The sequence below is a fragment of the Megalobrama amblycephala genome, linkage group LG16, assembly GCF_018812025.1.
Source record: "Megalobrama amblycephala isolate DHTTF-2021 linkage group LG16, ASM1881202v1, whole genome shotgun sequence".
NCBI classification, from domain to species: Eukaryota; Metazoa; Chordata; class Actinopteri; order Cypriniformes; family Xenocyprididae; genus Megalobrama; species Megalobrama amblycephala.
The window spans coordinates 37763855-37782187 of record NC_063059.1 but is presented as its reverse complement, the minus strand read 5'-3'; the positions used below and the strand labels follow the sequence as shown (position 1 = coordinate 37782187).

General features: G+C 34.1%; 3 protein-coding genes across 4 annotated transcripts in view; 1 reads left to right on the top strand and 2 right to left on the bottom strand.

Annotated features, from left to right (window-relative positions):
* The window catches only part of LOC125248560 (NACHT, LRR and PYD domains-containing protein 12-like), a 1264817-nt gene that overhangs the window by 923331 nt on the left and 323153 nt on the right, over positions 1-18333 (bottom strand). The gene's annotated exons all lie outside the window — the stretch shown is intronic.
* On the bottom strand, positions 794-13978 carry farsb (phenylalanyl-tRNA synthetase subunit beta). The gene is made up of 17 exons (XM_048160586.1): positions 13843-13978; positions 13278-13333; positions 11731-11885; positions 11578-11653; positions 11294-11409; positions 11054-11204; positions 8110-8218; positions 7911-7981; positions 7501-7562; positions 7350-7401; positions 4351-4412; positions 3353-3560; positions 3172-3252; positions 2092-2184; positions 1859-1976; positions 1635-1787; positions 794-1232 (listed from the first exon to the last, which is right to left on the bottom strand). Exons 1-17 carry the CDS (start codon positions 13898-13900, stop codon positions 1081-1083), a joined length of 1773 nt encoding a protein of 590 aa, XP_048016543.1. The 5' UTR covers positions 13901-13978; the 3' UTR covers positions 794-1080.
* The window catches only part of scaf4b (SR-related CTD-associated factor 4b), a 39346-nt gene continuing 36064 nt past the window's right edge, over positions 15052-18333 (top strand). For both annotated transcript variants that reach the window (XM_048160564.1, XM_048160563.1), the window contains exons 1-5: positions 15052-15246; positions 15916-15999; positions 16365-16409; positions 16504-16665; positions 16747-16876. In XM_048160564.1, the coding sequence (XP_048016521.1) occupies positions 15211-15246; positions 15916-15999; positions 16365-16409; positions 16504-16665; positions 16747-16876 (457 nt within the window). In that variant the 5' untranslated portion in view covers positions 15052-15210. The remainder of the gene's footprint in view (positions 15247-15915; positions 16000-16364; positions 16410-16503; positions 16666-16746; positions 16877-18333) is intronic.

Below are 18333 nucleotides of genomic sequence, written 5' to 3'. Positions count from 1 at the left end.
CCCTCTATCCATCCAGTCATACTATTCATCCGTCCATCCATCCATCCCTCTATCCATCCACTGTCATACTATTCATCCGTCCATCCATCCATCCCTCTATCCATCCACTGTCATACTATTCATCCGTCCATCCATCCATCCATCCCTCTATCCATCCACTGTCATACTATTCATCCGTCCATCCATCCATCCCTCTATCCATCCAACCATCCATCCATCTATTCATCATTCCATCCATGTCAAAAATTACTTGTAAATTGCTCATTAAGCTATATTATCACCAAATACTCAATCTTTTTGTCAACATGTTTTCTTTCAAACAAGGTATTGTATTTAATTTTGAATCTGATCCAGGCTTATGCACCTCAGTTTCTGAGTGGAAAAAAGCATTATCTGTGGATAAATTTGTTATCACACTAGCGTGCTTTAATATTCATAATAAGTCACACTTGTGGTGTTCACTGTCAAAAATGACTGGCCTACCAAAAATAGCTTATAAATAGCTTATTATGCTATATTATATTATATTAATGTTATGCTATATTATCACCAGATATTGGATTCAATCTTTTTGTCAACTGGAAGCAGTTATACTCCGGGTGAGTAAAGTCATTAAGTTTTAGTCCAATGCGATAATGTTAACTAGCACTTCCAGCAAAAAGAAAATCCTCTCCGGGTCAAAATGACCCGAACACAACATGAGGGTTAAATTAGCTTTAGATGAAGTACAGCAAGTCATAATAGAGGACATTGCTTGATATCCACTAAATACAACCAAACCAACAAATGGCAATTTTGGTTTATTCATACATATTTATTAGTTTCTATGTTGTAAAATGTGCTGGACACAGACATACAGCCATGATGTTTAATATCAGAAAAACATACTAGCAGTGGACAAGTTGAGGTTTATTAAAACAGAATGATTTATTCTGATCATACAGTAACACATGCCGTCGTGACTATAACTCATTCTCCTAAAGATAAACAGTTAGTAATGTGTGGATGCAACTTCTGAAGGAGGAGCCAAGACGTTGACCAAAATGGAGAGGTGTGGTTAAGATAATTTGCATTTTGACATCACAGGAAGGGCTCTATGTTGATATCGATAGCAGAGCAGGGCATGGTCAGCTCAAAGCGACTGATGACATCAGGGTGAAGGACCCCGAGGTGTCCGATGCTTTTGCCACCTGACAAAATCTCAGCACAGCGGCCAGGGAAGAAGGTGGAGTCTGTAAGAAAAATGATCAATTAAGTTAGTATTATAAGTCAACTTCAGTTATATTAATTACTAATTTTTGTTCAAAGTTTATATATTCCACTTAATAGCTTTATTTTAATGAACAAAAACAATTTGATACAGTTTCATGACATTTTAAACAGTCTCTTTAAGCCTTTTCCAGGTGAAAATAAAATGAGGAAATTAGCATCTGGCCATCCAGTAATAAAAAAAAAAGTCCTAGCAAAAGAACTATAACACTTCCTATTAACATTTTGCTGACCTACTGCTCGCAGATAAACGCTGTTAAATATTAACCACTAAAATAAATCTTTGAATATGACTCAGAGAGCTCATAAAACAGATCTCACTCAGAGAAAGGACACCATGTCGACTTTTAACATTTATGACTCACCCTCTGCTGCCTGGATGTGGTATCCTTGGTTACGGCCTGGTTTGACATCCAGCAGCTGCATGACCCGGTCCAGAAGTCCATGGATGACCTCAAACCCCGGGCTCTTGTTGTAGTAAACGGCACAGAGTCGCCTGTTGTTGCGGGCTCCTACGTCTGCGAGACAGATCAAGTTCAGAGACTGCTTATTAGCATGCGTTACTTGATTTTGAGGACGTCAAACACACCTTTTGTTTCATCCTTCAGGACGACGTCTGAAATCTCGAACAGTTTGAGAGGTAGGGGCATCTTCCTGTTGGCAGCGACCGTTTTCAGGAGGCCAGGAAGAAGAGAGGTGCGTGCCACCTAGAGGCCAATTTGGTTTAGTTAGTCAAATCTAACTGATTGAAAGTTACGAAAGCACCCACTAGTGGACAAATATGAGAAATGCTAATCAGATTTTGTGGATGGTGTGTGTTACCTGAAACTCTGCAGTCTTTGGGTTGGAGATGTGGACCGCTCTGGTTTCTGCTATGTTTTTCCCGAGTTTATCTGCAATATCTTCTTGCGAACACTGCAGTGAGAAGGAGAAAAGGTTATTTTAATGGAGTCACATTATGGAAAACAAGATAACAAATGAACGGAAAAACAAATATACAGCAACCAATGTTGTAATTTGTTTGCGATGAACAGTCTTTTAAAGTGGGCAAGAAATTAATCAGAAAAAAATGGGGGGGAATAAAATCTATATTTTAAGTGCATGTTATTCTTTTCTTTTTTTTTTTTGAATGATTAAAAAAAAACTCAAATCTCAAAATTGTTAAATAGTTCATGTCCTAATTTTTTTTCTCATTACATAATTATATAAAATAAATAAATATAACAAATCCCATTTTGATATACATCACAATACAGAAGAAAACATCTGTTGATACTTCCTTTTCATCATGACTTTTAAACACATAACAACACTTAAATAGGGCTGGGTTGTCAATATTGATTAATCAATTTAAATCTATCTTCATTTTGATGAACTGATATGGATTCTTAAAGTCCCAAACTAATCTTTTAGTCTATACTGTTTTGTTGCATGTCTGCCATCAAATAATCACAATAAGCTTTGTGGTTTGTCACTTTTGATATAAAACAAAATCTCAGCTTTGAAACCGTGTAAATTTTACTATGAAATTCAAACAAATACTGTTTTGGCACTCTTTAATGTGGCATGACAGCACATGACCGATTATTTATTCCTCTTTACTACTAGTTATAGCACCAAAAAACATGAATGAACATCAGAAGGTATAAAATTGAGGTTGTGAATCAGAGTCTAATCAATTTGTGAAATCGGTGTCTACCCAGCCCTAAAAACTAAGAAAATCTACATACACAAATCTTGTAAAAACTGCCTATTTAATTCTAATGCTTAGAGAGAAGGTGGACAATGGCCATGAAATCTAAATTACATTTTTTTTGACTGCAAGAAATCTTATAAATGGACTTTGGGGAGGAAAACGTGCAGAATATAAACCTAATATAAGAGAAAGGAGTGATTTCTAACCAGAGCGAATGTCAGAGCTTCAGTAAACCCGGCGGCTGCAAGGTCTTGCCTCAGTAACTCCGTTAGTTTATTTAGAGGGAGCTGCAAATACAAAAACACACGTGTAAGTGTCGTAACATCAGCACTGAACCTTTAAAACGATCTCCAGTTTAATAGGTCAGAATGAATGTTTTTCGTGAACCTGATTGGCTACTGTGTACGTGCGTGGAGTGCTCCTGACGATGTTGTTGAAGCCGTACGCTATGGCAGCATCCTCCATGATGTCACAGGCGTGGATGACGTCAGAGCGTGTGGGCGGGATCTCAACCTGGATCTGATCGCCCTCACCGGTGATCTCTGACCTCAAACACATCCGGGTCAGCAGCTGAGCGATGCTTTCTGCTGATTCACTGGAGAAGAGAGCACAGAGAGTGTGATCAGGGTTCAATCGACTGACTGAAGCTGAGAAACAAAGAAGTTCAAGCTCTAATGCAGGGGTTACGAACTCCGTTCCTGATGGACAACTGTCCTGCAGAGTTCAGCTCCAACTCTAATCAAACACGCCTGAACCAGCTAATCAAGGGATGTGTCTGAAATCACCCCCTCATTCACTATTCCCTTCATTAGTCCAATAATATAGTCCACTTGAAGGAGTGAATGAAAATGAGAGTGTGAATTTGAACAGAGTGCTCTGCTTTTGCATAGTTTGTGTTTGCTTTTTAATAATCATTTGAAACTTAGCAAAACTGGCAGCTCCAGTAGTAATGAACACTCATGTATAAACCTTAATTAAACAATTTAATCATCAACTAAAAAGGATTTTTTCCTGTATGATATTACACTGTACCCACATTGGACCAGTGGTTTGGAAAATGGCTGGATGGATGATTCAGCTGCGGCGCCATCTTCTGGTCAGACGTGGGAATTCATTCATTATTGGTATTCTCTAGCCATTGAGAGTACATCGGTTGTACACTCATTATTGCAGTGCATTGTGGGATTGAATGAGCGCACTAGATAAAGTCAACTATGGTTACGGACACCACTACAAATGGCTGTCTGCTCAAATAGTGCCCTATTTAAGGGTATAGGGGACGATTTCTGACACAGCCATAGAAACTTCCAAGCAGGTGTTTTGGAACTAAACTTGACAATTTGACATGTGCTCTAATGAGATCAAACATTTAAAAATGTACTCACTTGATCCCAACTTTTTTGTTGATGAAGTCCCCAGACAGTGTCTCCGTCCTGTACGCCAGCTCCTAATAACAAAGTCAACAATCAGCAAATAACAGAGTGACTTTCAAAAAAGGCATAATTTATTTATCATTAATAATCACATGCTTTGTTCCTGAAGCCAATAGAAAGTTATTTTTAATCTGGATTTAATATTTAGACATGTATACAAGTTAAGCTCTATCAACAGTATCTGTAGCACAAAAATGTAGAATTTTTATTTTTTTTGCAAATAAACCAAAAACATGTTTACAGCAATACATGTAGGGTTTGCATGTTATGGTTTTTAATTCATATACACTACCAGGGCTTGACATTAACTTTTTTGCTCACCAGCCACTGTGGCTAATAGTTTTCCAAAGTTACTAGCCACTCAGCATTTTCACTAGCCACAATTTTGCTGTTGGGAAATTATATTTACATTTTATATGATTAAAGTTGACTTTGGTATGCTGAAATTACTTTATTTTGAGTCATTTTACTTGATTTAAAAGATTTAAAACCATTTCAAACTTTTAAATGCAGATTGACCACCCAAATCAAGACTACATTGTATATCAGCTGGTATGTACAGGTGGGCAAGGGGCGGGCAATATGAGCATAGGCTAATATGAGAAATTTTAAGTTATTTTTGTTAGGCTATATAAGAGAACAAAAAAGCAACTTAAAAAAACAATAGTAAATTTAAAAAAAATCTTTTTTCAGATACAGTAGGTTTATTTAACATGTATACATTTATTTAACATCTTTTGTTGTTTGATTAACATTAATGACAGACAGGTAGGCCTGTTTAATTGGGCTGCTGAAAGCATGGACGTAACTGACGCATATCCAGACTGTATTCACGCGAGATACTCCACACGATGGACATTTTGACATCTGTGTGTGCGTGTATTTGACTATTCAGGCGCGAGGAGAACTGATCGCGAGAGAGAGAGAGAGAGAGAGAGAGAGAGAGAGAGAGAGAGAGAGAGAGAGAGAGAGAGAGAGAGAGAGAGAGAGAGAGAGCGCTTCTATTGTGTATCATTCAGCGCAATTCCGCCTATCCCTCCTTCACTAATTGCACGTAAAAAACTAATTGTGTGATTGGATTGTGGGAGTGGCTTACCCGCCACAGCTGAAATCTACCCGCATTTGGCGGGTTGGCGGGTGTTAATGTCAAGCCCTGTACACTACCGTTTAAAGGTGCCCTAGATTATGTTTTTAAAAGATGTAATATAAGTCTAAGGTGTCCCCTGAATGTGTCTGTGAAGTTTTAGATCAAAATACCCCATAGATTTTTTTAATTAATTTTTTTAACTGCCTATTTTGGGGCATCATTATTAACGCGCCGATTTTATGCTGCGGCCCCTTTAAATCCCGTGGTCCACGCCCACAGAGCTCGTGCTTGCCTTGAATAGTGCCTTAACAAAGTTTACACAGCTAATATAACTCTCAAAATGGATCTTTACAAAGTGTTCGTCATGTATGCGGCGGATTATGTGAGTATTGTATACTGTTATATTGTTTACTTCTGATTTTGAATGAGTTTGATAGTGCTCCGTGGCTAACGGCTAATGCTACTCTGTTGGAGAGATTTATAAAGAATGAAGTTGTGTTTATGCATTATACAGACTACAAGTGTTTAAAAATGAAAATACGGCTCTTGTCTCCGTGAATACAGTAAGAAACAATGGTAACTTTAACCACATTTAACAGTACATTAGCAACATGCTAACGAAACATTTAGAAAGACAGTTTACAAATATCACTAAAAATATCATGATATCATGGATCATGTCAGTTATTATTGCTCCATCTGCCATTTTCGCTATTGTTCTTGCTTGCTTACCTAGTCTGATGATTCAGCTAGATGATTCAGATCCAGACGTTAATACTGGCTGCCCTTGTCTAATGCCTTTTATAATGTTGGAAACGTGGGCTGGCATATGCAAATATTGGGGCGTACACCCCGACTGTTATGTAACAGTCAGTGTTATGTTGAGATTCGCCTGTTCTTCGGAGGTCTTTTAAACAAATGAGATTTATATAAGAAGGAGGAAACAATGGAGTTTGAGACTCACTGTATGTCATTTCCATGTACTGAACTCTTGTTATTTAACTATGCCAAGATAAATTCAATTTTTCATTCGAGGGCACCTTTAAATGTTTGGAGTCAGTAAGATTTATACAAAAAAAAAGAATAACAATAAAAAAAAAAAGAATAACAATAAAAAAAAAAGAATACTTCTATTCAGCAAGGATGCATTAAATTGAAAAAAAAGATTGAATGCAAAAAGATTTCTATTTCAAATAAATGTTGTTCTTTTGAAATTTCTATTCTTTATAATTTCTATTCTATTTACGATGTCCACAAGCAGCAGCACAATTGTTTTCAACATGATAATAATAATAATAATAAATCTTCCTCGAGCAGCAAATCATCATATCAGAATGATTTCTGAAAGATCATGTGACACTGAAGACTGGAGTAATGAAATTACTTTACAGTATATTCAAATAGAAAACAGTTCTTTTAAATTGTAATAATATTTTACAATTTTACAGTTTTTACTGTATATTTGGTCAAATAAATGCAGCTTTGGTGAGCAGAAGAGACTTCTTTCAAAAAAATCTTTCCAAACACAAACTTTTGAACAGTAGTATACTGTATATAGCATTTTTCCATATTCATTATGTACCATTTATAAATGTTTGTTATTTGAGCTGTAATTATGAGATGACACTACTTGTCAAGGTTTGTGCAGCTGCTGTAATTCCTGCGGGTCGAGTTTGTTCCATGTAAACAGCTTCACGGATTACGTCACAACCCTTTCTGGATACTGTGTGAAAGTTACACGATCATGACCATCAATAGAGCTCAACTTGTATTTCACATGGCATACTCCATTCATTTCAGTGTAGAAAATTAGATTTTATATACTATATTATAATTACTATTAAGTTAAAACCTGAATACATACAGGATACACACACAATCTGCCATCAGGATAAACAACCTCCGCCTCCTCAACCCTGAATAAAGAGACGAGCACATCTGAGCACTGAACAACACACTGACTGTGTGAATGAAAACTGGAGATACTGTAACAGAGTCTGTACTGCGGTACTCACGTGAACGGCTCCTCACAGTACTCACTAAACATGGTCACTACCATGTCCAGCGTGATCTTTGCCTGCAAACACACATAAACACACATCCTGTAGTTCAAACAGTCAATATATTGTTCTCTATTTGAATCGATTTCTGTTTGAATGAATATATATAAACTTTAATGTTAGATGTGATTAATTGATTTGACAGCACATATTTTCATCAAATCAATGATCCTTTTTCAGGATTCTTTGATGAACAGAAAGTTTATTTGTAGCAATATAAGCATGCTTTCACTTTTGATCAATTTAATGCATCCTTTCTGAATAAAAGTTTTTGAACAGTAATGTATATTATAACAAAATATACCTATTGAGGTCTAATTGCAACAGAATCTAAGCTCATATTTGATGTCAGTGAAGTGGTTTACCTTTGTGTGGTCTGTGGCCGTGCACTCAATGAAAACGTTCTTTGTGTTTAATGAGATTTTAGTGTGGTCCCCTGAGAGAGAGAGAAATACAAGACTTAAATGAACAGATCTATCTGCAGAAAACTGCACGACAAAATCACAAAGCTTAAGGGTGAACAGAAAGAAATGGAGCATTTGTGTATGTGTGTTTTTAACTCACCGTTGATGATAGGAGGCATAGACAGGACGATTCCATTACTGTCGTATATGATGGGGTAGAGAGGTTCGTTCTCGATGATATGCAGGTAGTGCTTCAGATGACTGTCAGCCTACAACACATTGAAAGAACTTATTAACAGTAAGATTCATTATATTTGATGCGGTCTGAGGTATACAACTCAAAAACATACAAGATTTGACATAAGCTACTAATATTCTGACCAATCAGATTTCACTTTACATTAGGAGAAGTGACTGAGTTTTAGTAATTTTGTTGTGTTTTTGTCATTTTTATTAGTGGTTTTGGTAGTGGTCCATGTTACAGAGTAATTATGCTATATTTAAGTACTGAATAACAATAATTCACATCATGTATTTATGTTTAGGGTTTAAGGATAGTTGCATGTAATTATGCATAATTTACTGTTATTAATTAGGGGTGTAACGGTACGCGTATTCGTGCCGAACGGTTCACGGGGAAAGTTCCAAATGGAAGTGTTCATCCCTATGCCCTATGGGAACTTATTACCCCTATTATTAATACATGTAATATGTAACGGATGTCTTTTTAAAAAAAATTTCTCTGGTTTTTATTAAGTTTTACTTTTTAATTTTAGTTGTTTTAGTATTTCAATTTAGCCAAAAGAAAAATGTAAAATGTTGCTTTGGAATTTAGCAGTAAAAATATATATATATATATTATATTATAAATATATATTTTATTATAAATATATAATTCATATATAAGTAATATGAATATACATAATAATATGAATATACAAATAAATATACAACTTAATAAATTATATATATATATATATATATATATATATATATATATATATATATATATATATATATATATATATAAAACAAATTATATATTTATAACATAATATATTTATAATATATCTACATATATATATATATATATATATATATATATATATATATATATATATATATATATATATATATATATATATATATATATATATATATATATGAAGAAAATGTCTGATTTCTGTAATGATATTATACATATATTATTATATACAACTTAATACATATATAATAAAGACAATTATATTTTATAAAGTATATATTTTATTATATAATTATTAATATATAGCTAATAGTATATAAAAATGAATAATATATAATTAAATATATATTATGTATATACAGTGGGTACGGAAAGTATTCAGACCCCCTTAATTTTTTCACTCTTTGTTATATTGCAGCCATTTGCTAAAATCATTTAAGTTCATTTTTTTCCTCATTAATGTACACACAGCACCCCATATTGACAGAAAAAACACAGAATTGTTGACATGTTTGCAGATTTATTAAAAAAGGAAAACTGAAATATCACATGGTCCTAAGTATTCAGACCCTTTGCTGTGACACTCATATATTTAACTCAGGTGCTGTCCATTTCTTCTGATCATCCTTGAGATGGTTCTACACCTTCATTTGAGTCCAGCTGTGTTTGATTATACTGATTGGACTTGATTAGGAAAGCCACACACCTGTCTATATAAGACCTTACAGCTCACAGTGCATGTTAGAGCAAATGAGAATCATGAGGTCAAAGGAGCTGCCTGAAGAGCTCAGAGACAGAACTGTGGCAAGGCACAGATCTGGCCAAGGTTACAAAAAAATTTCTGCTGCACTTAAGGTTCCTAAGAGCACAGTGGCCTCCATAATCCTTAAATGGAAGACGTTTGGGACGACCAGAACCCTTCCTAGAGCTGGCCGTCCTGCCAAACTGAGCTATCGGGGGAGAAGAGCCTTGGTTAGAGAGGTAAAGAAGAACCCAAAGATCACTGTGGCTGAGCTCCAGAGATGCAGTCGGGAGATGGGAGAAAGTTGTATAAAGTCAACCATCACTGCAGCCCTCCACCAGTCGGGGCTTTATGGCAGAGTGGCCCGACGGAAGCCTCTCCTCAGTGCAAGACACATGAAAGCCTGCATTGAGGACTCCAAGATGGTGAGAAATAAGATTCTCTGGTCTGATGAGACCAAGATAGAACTTTTTGGCCTTAATTCTAAGCGGTATGTGTGGAGAAAACCAGGCACTGCTCATCACCTGTCCAATACAGTCCCAACAGTGAAGCATGGTGGTGGCAGCATCATGCTGTGGGGGTGTTTTTCAGCTACAGGGACAGGACGACTGGTTGCAATCGAGGGAAAGATGAATGCGGCCAAGTACAGGGATATCCTGGACGAAAACCTTCTCCAGAGTGCTCAGGACCTCAGACTGGGCCGAAGGTTTACCTTCCAACAAGACAATGACCCTAAGCACACAGCTAAAATAACGAAGGAGTGGCTTCACAACAACTCTCAACTGTGACTGTTCTTGAATGGCCCATCCAGAGCCCTGACTTAAACCCAACTGAGCATCTCTGGAGAGACCTAAAAATGGCTGTCCACCAACGTTCACCATCCAACCTGACAGAACTGGAGAGGATCTGCAAGGAGGAATGGCAGAGGATCCCCAAATCCAGGTGTGAAAAACTTGTTGCATCTTTCCCAAAAAGACTCATGGCTGTATTAGATCAAAAGGGTGCTTCTACTAAATACTGAGCAAAGGGTCTGAATACTTAGGACCATGTGATATTTCAGTTTTTCTTTTTTAATAAATCTGCAAAAATGTCAACAATTCTGTGTTTTTCTGTCAATATGGGGTGCTGTGTGTACATTAATGAGGAAAAAAATCAACTTAAATGAATTTAGCAAATGACTGCAATATAACAGAGAGTGAAAAATTTAAGAGGGTCTGAATACTTTCCGTACCCACTGTATATGTGTGTGTGTGTGTTTAATATATATTTTATTTCCGTTAATATTTATTTCAAGTAATGAAAATGTTTTTTATGTTTTTTGTTTTAACTATCAATAATATCCCTGATTTGTGAATCAAACAGCCAATCAGATCTCACCTTATAGAGGCTCATGAGCTCAGTGGCGGTGTACTCTTTGCTCTGATTGAGCGGTTTGAAGCGGATATCTGCGGGCGGTTTGGCTGTGTAGGTGAATGGACCGGAGATCGTGTCCAAATCATGAGTTCCAATGGCAACCAGCGTCCTTTTCCTGATGAGAGAAGAGCACAGAGACAAAACATGAGAATGTGCAGTGAAACTTCTCCTGATCAAACAGTGAGTATGTGCGTGTCGACTGGCCTGCAGACGTTCTGGTGCAGTTTCTCCTGCAGCTCTATGAAGCTGTCGTAGCGCTCCTGAGTGAAGGTGATGTTGCGCAGAACAGCTGCTACAGCGTACGGCCTCACAGACGCCGTCTACGTGAACATGCAAATATCATGTGATTTCAGCACAGCAACCATTACATTCATTTAAATGATCTCTCTCCATTCTTCACTCCGGCTGATGGTTTCTCACTGTACTTCAGCTCTTAAGAAAATCAATATAATGAAACCTCTAAACTGAAATATGAGACTGATATAAACCTCCTCAGTTATGACCAGCCGCTGAGGCTCTCCTCCATTTGCCGGACTCACACGCTTGTACCGGGGAGCTTCCATCCTAAAAACACAAAGAGTCACATATCAAACACATGAAGGCATCTGACCAACAGCAGAACCACAAACACTGAGCCTTACCTCTCCTTGAAGACCTGCAGACCCCTGACGAGACCCTCCAGACACAGCAGATCATAGCGGTTGGCTGGAACGTCGATCTTGTACAGCACAACATCAGACGCCCCCTCTGCCTTCTCATCGCCCTGCTCTCGGCTTATGATGTCCTTCTCTGACGTCTACACATGAGACAGACACAGAAAGGCACTGATCAGATTCAGAAGCACTAACACCCGTTTTGAATTTTTTAATAATAAATAAATAAATAAATATATTTTTGTTACATAATTCATTACATATGTAATGAACAATATAATTTGTCTTTATAATAAAACGTAATTATATATTTTTAAATGTGTGTGTGTGTGTATATATATATATATATATATATATATATATATACACACACACACACACACATATATACACACACACACAATTTAAAAATATATAATTATATATTATTATAAAAACAAATCAATTATATATCATTATACATTATATGTTGTATATTATATATTACATATTTTATCACAGAATTCTTAAAATATAACTTAAATAATATACACACAATTTAAAAATATATATTTATTATTATAAAGACAAATAAATTATATAGTATTTTATATTATATATTGTATCTTATTTATTAGATCTATTATTACAGAATTAACATATAAATTAATATATATAAACAATTATATATTTATATATATATATATAAACAATTATATATTTAAAATATATACACACACATTTAAATATATATAATTATATATTATAAAGAAATAAATGATATAGTATTTTACATTATATTATAGATTGTATCTTATTTTATTATAGAATTTAACATAATTGTTATATATATATATATATATATATATATATATATATATAAAACAATTATATATTATTATAAAAACAAATCAATTATATAGCATTTTACATTATATTATATATTGTATCATATATATTACATATATTATTATAGGATTCTTAACATAACTTAATATATAAACATAATTATATATTTAAAATATACACATGCAATTTAAAAATATATAATTATTTATTATTATAAAGACAAATCAATTATATAGTATTTTATATTTTATATTATATCTTATTTATTACATCTATTATTACAGAATTATTAACATATAAATTATATATATATATATATATATATATATATATATATATATATATATATATATATATATATACACACACATATATTTAAAATAAATAATAACATTTCATTATATATGTGTGCGCATATAAATGTATATGTATATATCTATATAAAACACATTTAAAAATATATAATTATATATTACTATGAAGACAAATAAATTATATAGTATTTTATATTATATTATACATTGTATCTTATATATTACATAATTTATTGTATCATTTTTAACATATAATAATATAAACATATAACTATATATTTAAATTAATTAATAATTATAGTCACATAAAGGTTCAGTGTTTGTTAAAACAAGGGCCTGTCGTTTCTTTTCATCTGATCAGCTTGTAAATAAAGATAATTTGATACAACTTACGATTTCGTCCAGCTCGAGGCCAAACTCGAAACACAGTTCATCAAATTCTTCATCCGCTAAAACACGAATAGAAAATAAAAGAAATTATTTCTGAGTCGCATTATGATGGCGTCATCAATGCGCATCCAGTTTGACATCTGAGCTTTTCAAATGAATGAAGAATAAAAATAACATTACAAGAAATAAAACATCACTGCATTCAAGCAGCACCAGACTGGAAAGCGATATATATTAAATATCAGAAGAAATCTTAAGTGAAATTGTTAATATCTCAGAATGACTAGAATCTGATGCAATCGCTGCGACACATTTGGAGAAATTAATCACATGTAAATTAAATTCGTTTTGAGCCTCAACATGAATTTGTTCTGTAATGATGAGATGAGCCAGTAGAATAAATTATATCTAGAGTATAATTTGTTTTATTGAGATATTCCTCCATGACTTCCACAGACGCAGACACTATCCCGCTCTCACACTTTCACACAGTGATCACATTTCCCTTCCTAACAGCACACTGATGAGTGCACTCACTTTATAAAGCTGATGAATGATAAACACTTACTGTATGTTTGTCCCAGAGCTTCAAAGAGCAAGTCTCTCTTTACGCTGACAGTCGGCATGGTCGCAGCTGATCACCGGGGCTGATCTGTCGGGAGGATCGAGCGTCACACGAACACGCTTTCAAAATAAAAGCCCACATAGAACTACATTAAAAAAATGAATAAATAAATAAATAAAAGTCCCAACTGGGAACTTGGAAAATTCACTTTGACATGACATAGCCTACAAAAAATAAAGTAGATAGATAGATAGATAGATAGATAGATAGATAGATAGATAGATAGATAGATAGATAGATAGATAGATAGATAGATAGATAGATAGATAGAAAAAAGTCTCTTATGCTCATCAAGGCTGCATTTATTTCACCAAAAATACAGAAAAAAAACAGTAATATTGTGAAATATTATTACAATTTAAAATTATTGTTTTCTATTTTAATATACTTTAAAATATAATTTATTCCTGTGATCAAAGCTGAATTTTCAGCATCATTACTCCAGCCTTCAGTGTCACATGATCCTTCAGAAATCACTCTAATATGATGATTTATTATCATTGTTGTGCTGCTTTATATTTTTTATAACGTGATACCTTTTTCAGGATTCTTTGATGAATAAAAAGTTAAAAAAAGAGCAAAATTTAATTAAATTAAATCTTTTGTAACAATACTGTTCAAACGTTTGGGGTCAGTATTTTTTTTTCTTTCTTTTTTTAATACTTTTATTCAGCAAGGATGTGTTAAAAAGTGATAGTAAAGATTTATATTGTTAGAAAATATTTCTATTTTGAATAAATGCTGTTCTTTTTGACTATTTATTCATCAATGAATCCTGAAAAAATATCACAGTTTCCAAAAAATATTAAGTAGCACAACTGTTTCCAACTTTGATAATAACTGAGTATCAAATCAACATATTTAGAATGATTTCTGAAGGATCATGTGACCCTGAAGACTGGAGTAATGATGCTGAAAATTCAGCTTTGATCACAGAAATAAATTATATTTTAAAATATATTAAAATAGAAAACCATTATTTTAAATTGTAATAATATTTCACAATATTACTGTTTTTTTTTTTTAAATGTTTTTTTCTGTATTTTTGATGAAATAAATGCAGCCTTGATGAGCATATATAATTTTTGTCAGTGACATAATAATGTTTGTACAGTTGTCCTCCAGTGCGATAGGTGGCGCTCTCTCCCCGCGCGCTGAACGCGTCTCAACCTGTGGTCTCAACGTTCGCGAAAGGTTGTGTTGAGTTTCTGAGCTTCAATCTCATGCGGCCTTGTCGCGATAATCCAGTTTACACATGTTTATTCGGATCGAAGATAATATATCCAAAGACATATTGAGTTAATAACGCTCATGGACATGGATGCGGTGAACGCCTTTAACGGGGAGGTGAGATTTCGCGTTTTATTCGCCGTTTACCGTTTACCATTAGCCGAGCGCGCGCGCCAAGCTCCTCCAAAACAATCCTTGTTTATATGTTTGTTGCTCGTTTGTGGATGATTATCAGACTGTTTTTGCAGTTTAAACTTTTAAATAGTCAAATAAAAACCTAAATATTGATGAGCAGATGTGATATGAGTATGAAGAAAGTTAGTTTGTTTAGTGACCTTCCAACTGTTCGTGCTGTCCAATTGCGCTTAGTTAAAGTTTGATTTAGTGCTCACATCATGACTTTTATGTTTATAAAGATATTAAATAAGGGTTACATCATATTTAATATAAATTTAATCTAGTTTTGACTGGCTGTTGTAATAGAACGGAGAATTTCAGTGGCGCCCCTACTGGTTCAGATACTTCAGATGATTTATTCAAGTGCTATAATGGTGTTTATGGGCTCAAAACCGATATCTGCCGTTTTCACTGAGTTTGCTATGAGGTTAAGTGCTGTTTTATGCATTTTGTTGTTATTTATGTAATCACAAGCTTTTCCTTTTGAGTTTGAGATTGTCATTAACCGAGCTGAAAGTTTTGCATTTCATTTCGGTTGTTTTGATCTCAGTTATTACTTAGACCATCATTTTTATTAGGGTAAATTTGACATTTTTTCCTCCTCTGTAGATGATGTCCATGATGGACATGACTCCCCCGATCTCAAGAGCCAAAATGATGTCTGTAACCAAAGCAGGAATCAAAGCGATCAAGGTACGTCAGAACAGAAATATGGATGATCTTGATAAATTAGCAAGAATTAATTGACTTGTCTTTGTTTCTTGTTCCAATTATTTTGGGTTTTCGTTGATTTTTATCATTTTATCTAAGAAGAAACTGTTTAAAAGATCTACAATCATATACTGATGTTGATGTGGTCATGTAAACATTTTATAAGTTACAGGAGAAATTATGATTTCAAATTTGCTCTTTTTTTCTTGTGTTGCCTGTTTATTGATTTTGATAGCTTTTTTTAAAGATGTTATCTCAAAGTTATTTGTGTTTTGACACTCACTTTAAATAATTTTTTTGTTGAAATTTTCATTTGTGACTGAGTTATGATTTATTTCCTTTGTTAGCTTTACAAGCACGTTGTTCAAATCGTGGAGAAGTTCATCAAGCGGGTATGTAATGAACTATATACTGACATTCTTGTAAAGATGATCGCTGTTATTATGGGAAGGTGTAAAAGATGTAATGTTGTTATTCTTCTGTCAGTGTAAACCAGATCTAAAGGTTGCTGGTCTCTATGTGGTCGACTCAATCATCCGACAGTCCCGCCATCAGTTCGGCTCGGACAAAGATCTGTTTGGGCCGAGGTTTTTGAAGAACTTCACTGTAACGTTTCAGAACCTTTTCCAGTGCCCGGCCGATGACAAGGTACTGAATAATCACCTCTGGATTTGACAGTGAAATGTGCCGCCAGGTGAATTTTATTGGATTTTGTTTGTTGAATTGTAGGGGAAGATAATGCGCGTGCTGAACCTGTGGCAGAAGAATGACGTGTTTGGCATGGACGTCATTCAGCCGCTGTTAGACATGGCCACGGCTCCAGTGCTGCCTGTTTTAGAGAATGGAACCACGGTCGCTGGTAAACGATCACATTCATTTCTGTTTCGTGTCTTTTTATTATGCTTTAAACTTTAGGCTTTTTATCTGGCCTTTTGAGTCAGTCTTTCAAGTTACATTACTGTTAAGGGGGAAGAAAAGCTCACCAAGGCTGCATTTATTTGATCAAAAATACAGTAATATTGTGAAGTACACTACCAGTCAAAAGTTTGGAAACATTACTATTTTTAATGTTTTTGAACAAAGTCTGGTAACACTTTACTTGAAGGGGTGTGCATAAGACTGACATGACACCTTCATAATCATGACATGACACATGTCATGAAGATGAAGGAGGTTTTATGAATGTTTATGACAACTGTTATTAAATGTCATTCGCTCAATTATGTCATTTTTAATGCAAAGATGAAATTGTTTGAGATGTCCGAGTTACGACAACTTGACATAAACCAATACATCATAACCTGTCAGTGTCTTTGTCATGACAACTTGACATCATTTAGCTTTATGGGTTAACATTACATTAAACTGTCATGTCGTTGGTTTTGACATGAGGCCATTATAATAGTGTCATAAATATGTATCTTGAGCTCAAGTACAGTGGTACAAATTGAACTTGTCATTAAAATGTCATTAAGTGACAATACTCTGACAAATAATTGTATAACAGCGTCATGACTATTTTTCATTTCATGTTTTTATTTTTTTTAATTTATTTTTTTTTTAAGTTTCCTCCAACAGAAGGTCAGATAATAGACAATTTCAAATTTCGTAAAAAAGATGACACTGTTATAAAATAATGGTAACACTTTATTTTAGGGTCTTTTAACTAGTTGCTTATTAATATTAGCATTCATATGGCTAAAAAATTGGCTATTTATTAGTATTATTAACCACAGATTAATGTCTTATTCTGCATGACCTTATTCTACATTCTTAATCCTACCCAATACCTAAACCAAACAATTAACTATAATAAGCAGTAAATTAAGAGTTTATTGAGGGAAAAGTCATAGTTAATCGTTTATATATGTGTTCCCTATACTGAAATGTTACCAAAATAATGTAAAGTAATGTTAACCCATAAAGCTAATTAGTTTTTTTTTAAGTTTGATAATTAATCTGCTATGTCATGTTTATGACAGGTTATGATGTATTGGTTTATGTCAAGTTGTCGTAACAAAGACATCTCAAACGATGTCATCTTTGCATTAAAAATGACATAATTGAGCGAATGACACTTAATGACAGTTGTCATAAACATGCATAAAACCTCCTTAATATTCATGACACGTGTCATGTCAAGATTATGAAGGTGTCATGTCAGTCTTATGCACACCCCTTCAAGTAAAGTGTTACCCAAAGTCTCTTATGCTCATTAAGGCTGCATTTATTTCATAATAAATACAGAAAAATCAATAATATTGTGAAATATTATTACAATTTAAAATTATGGTTTTCTATTTTAATGTACTTTAA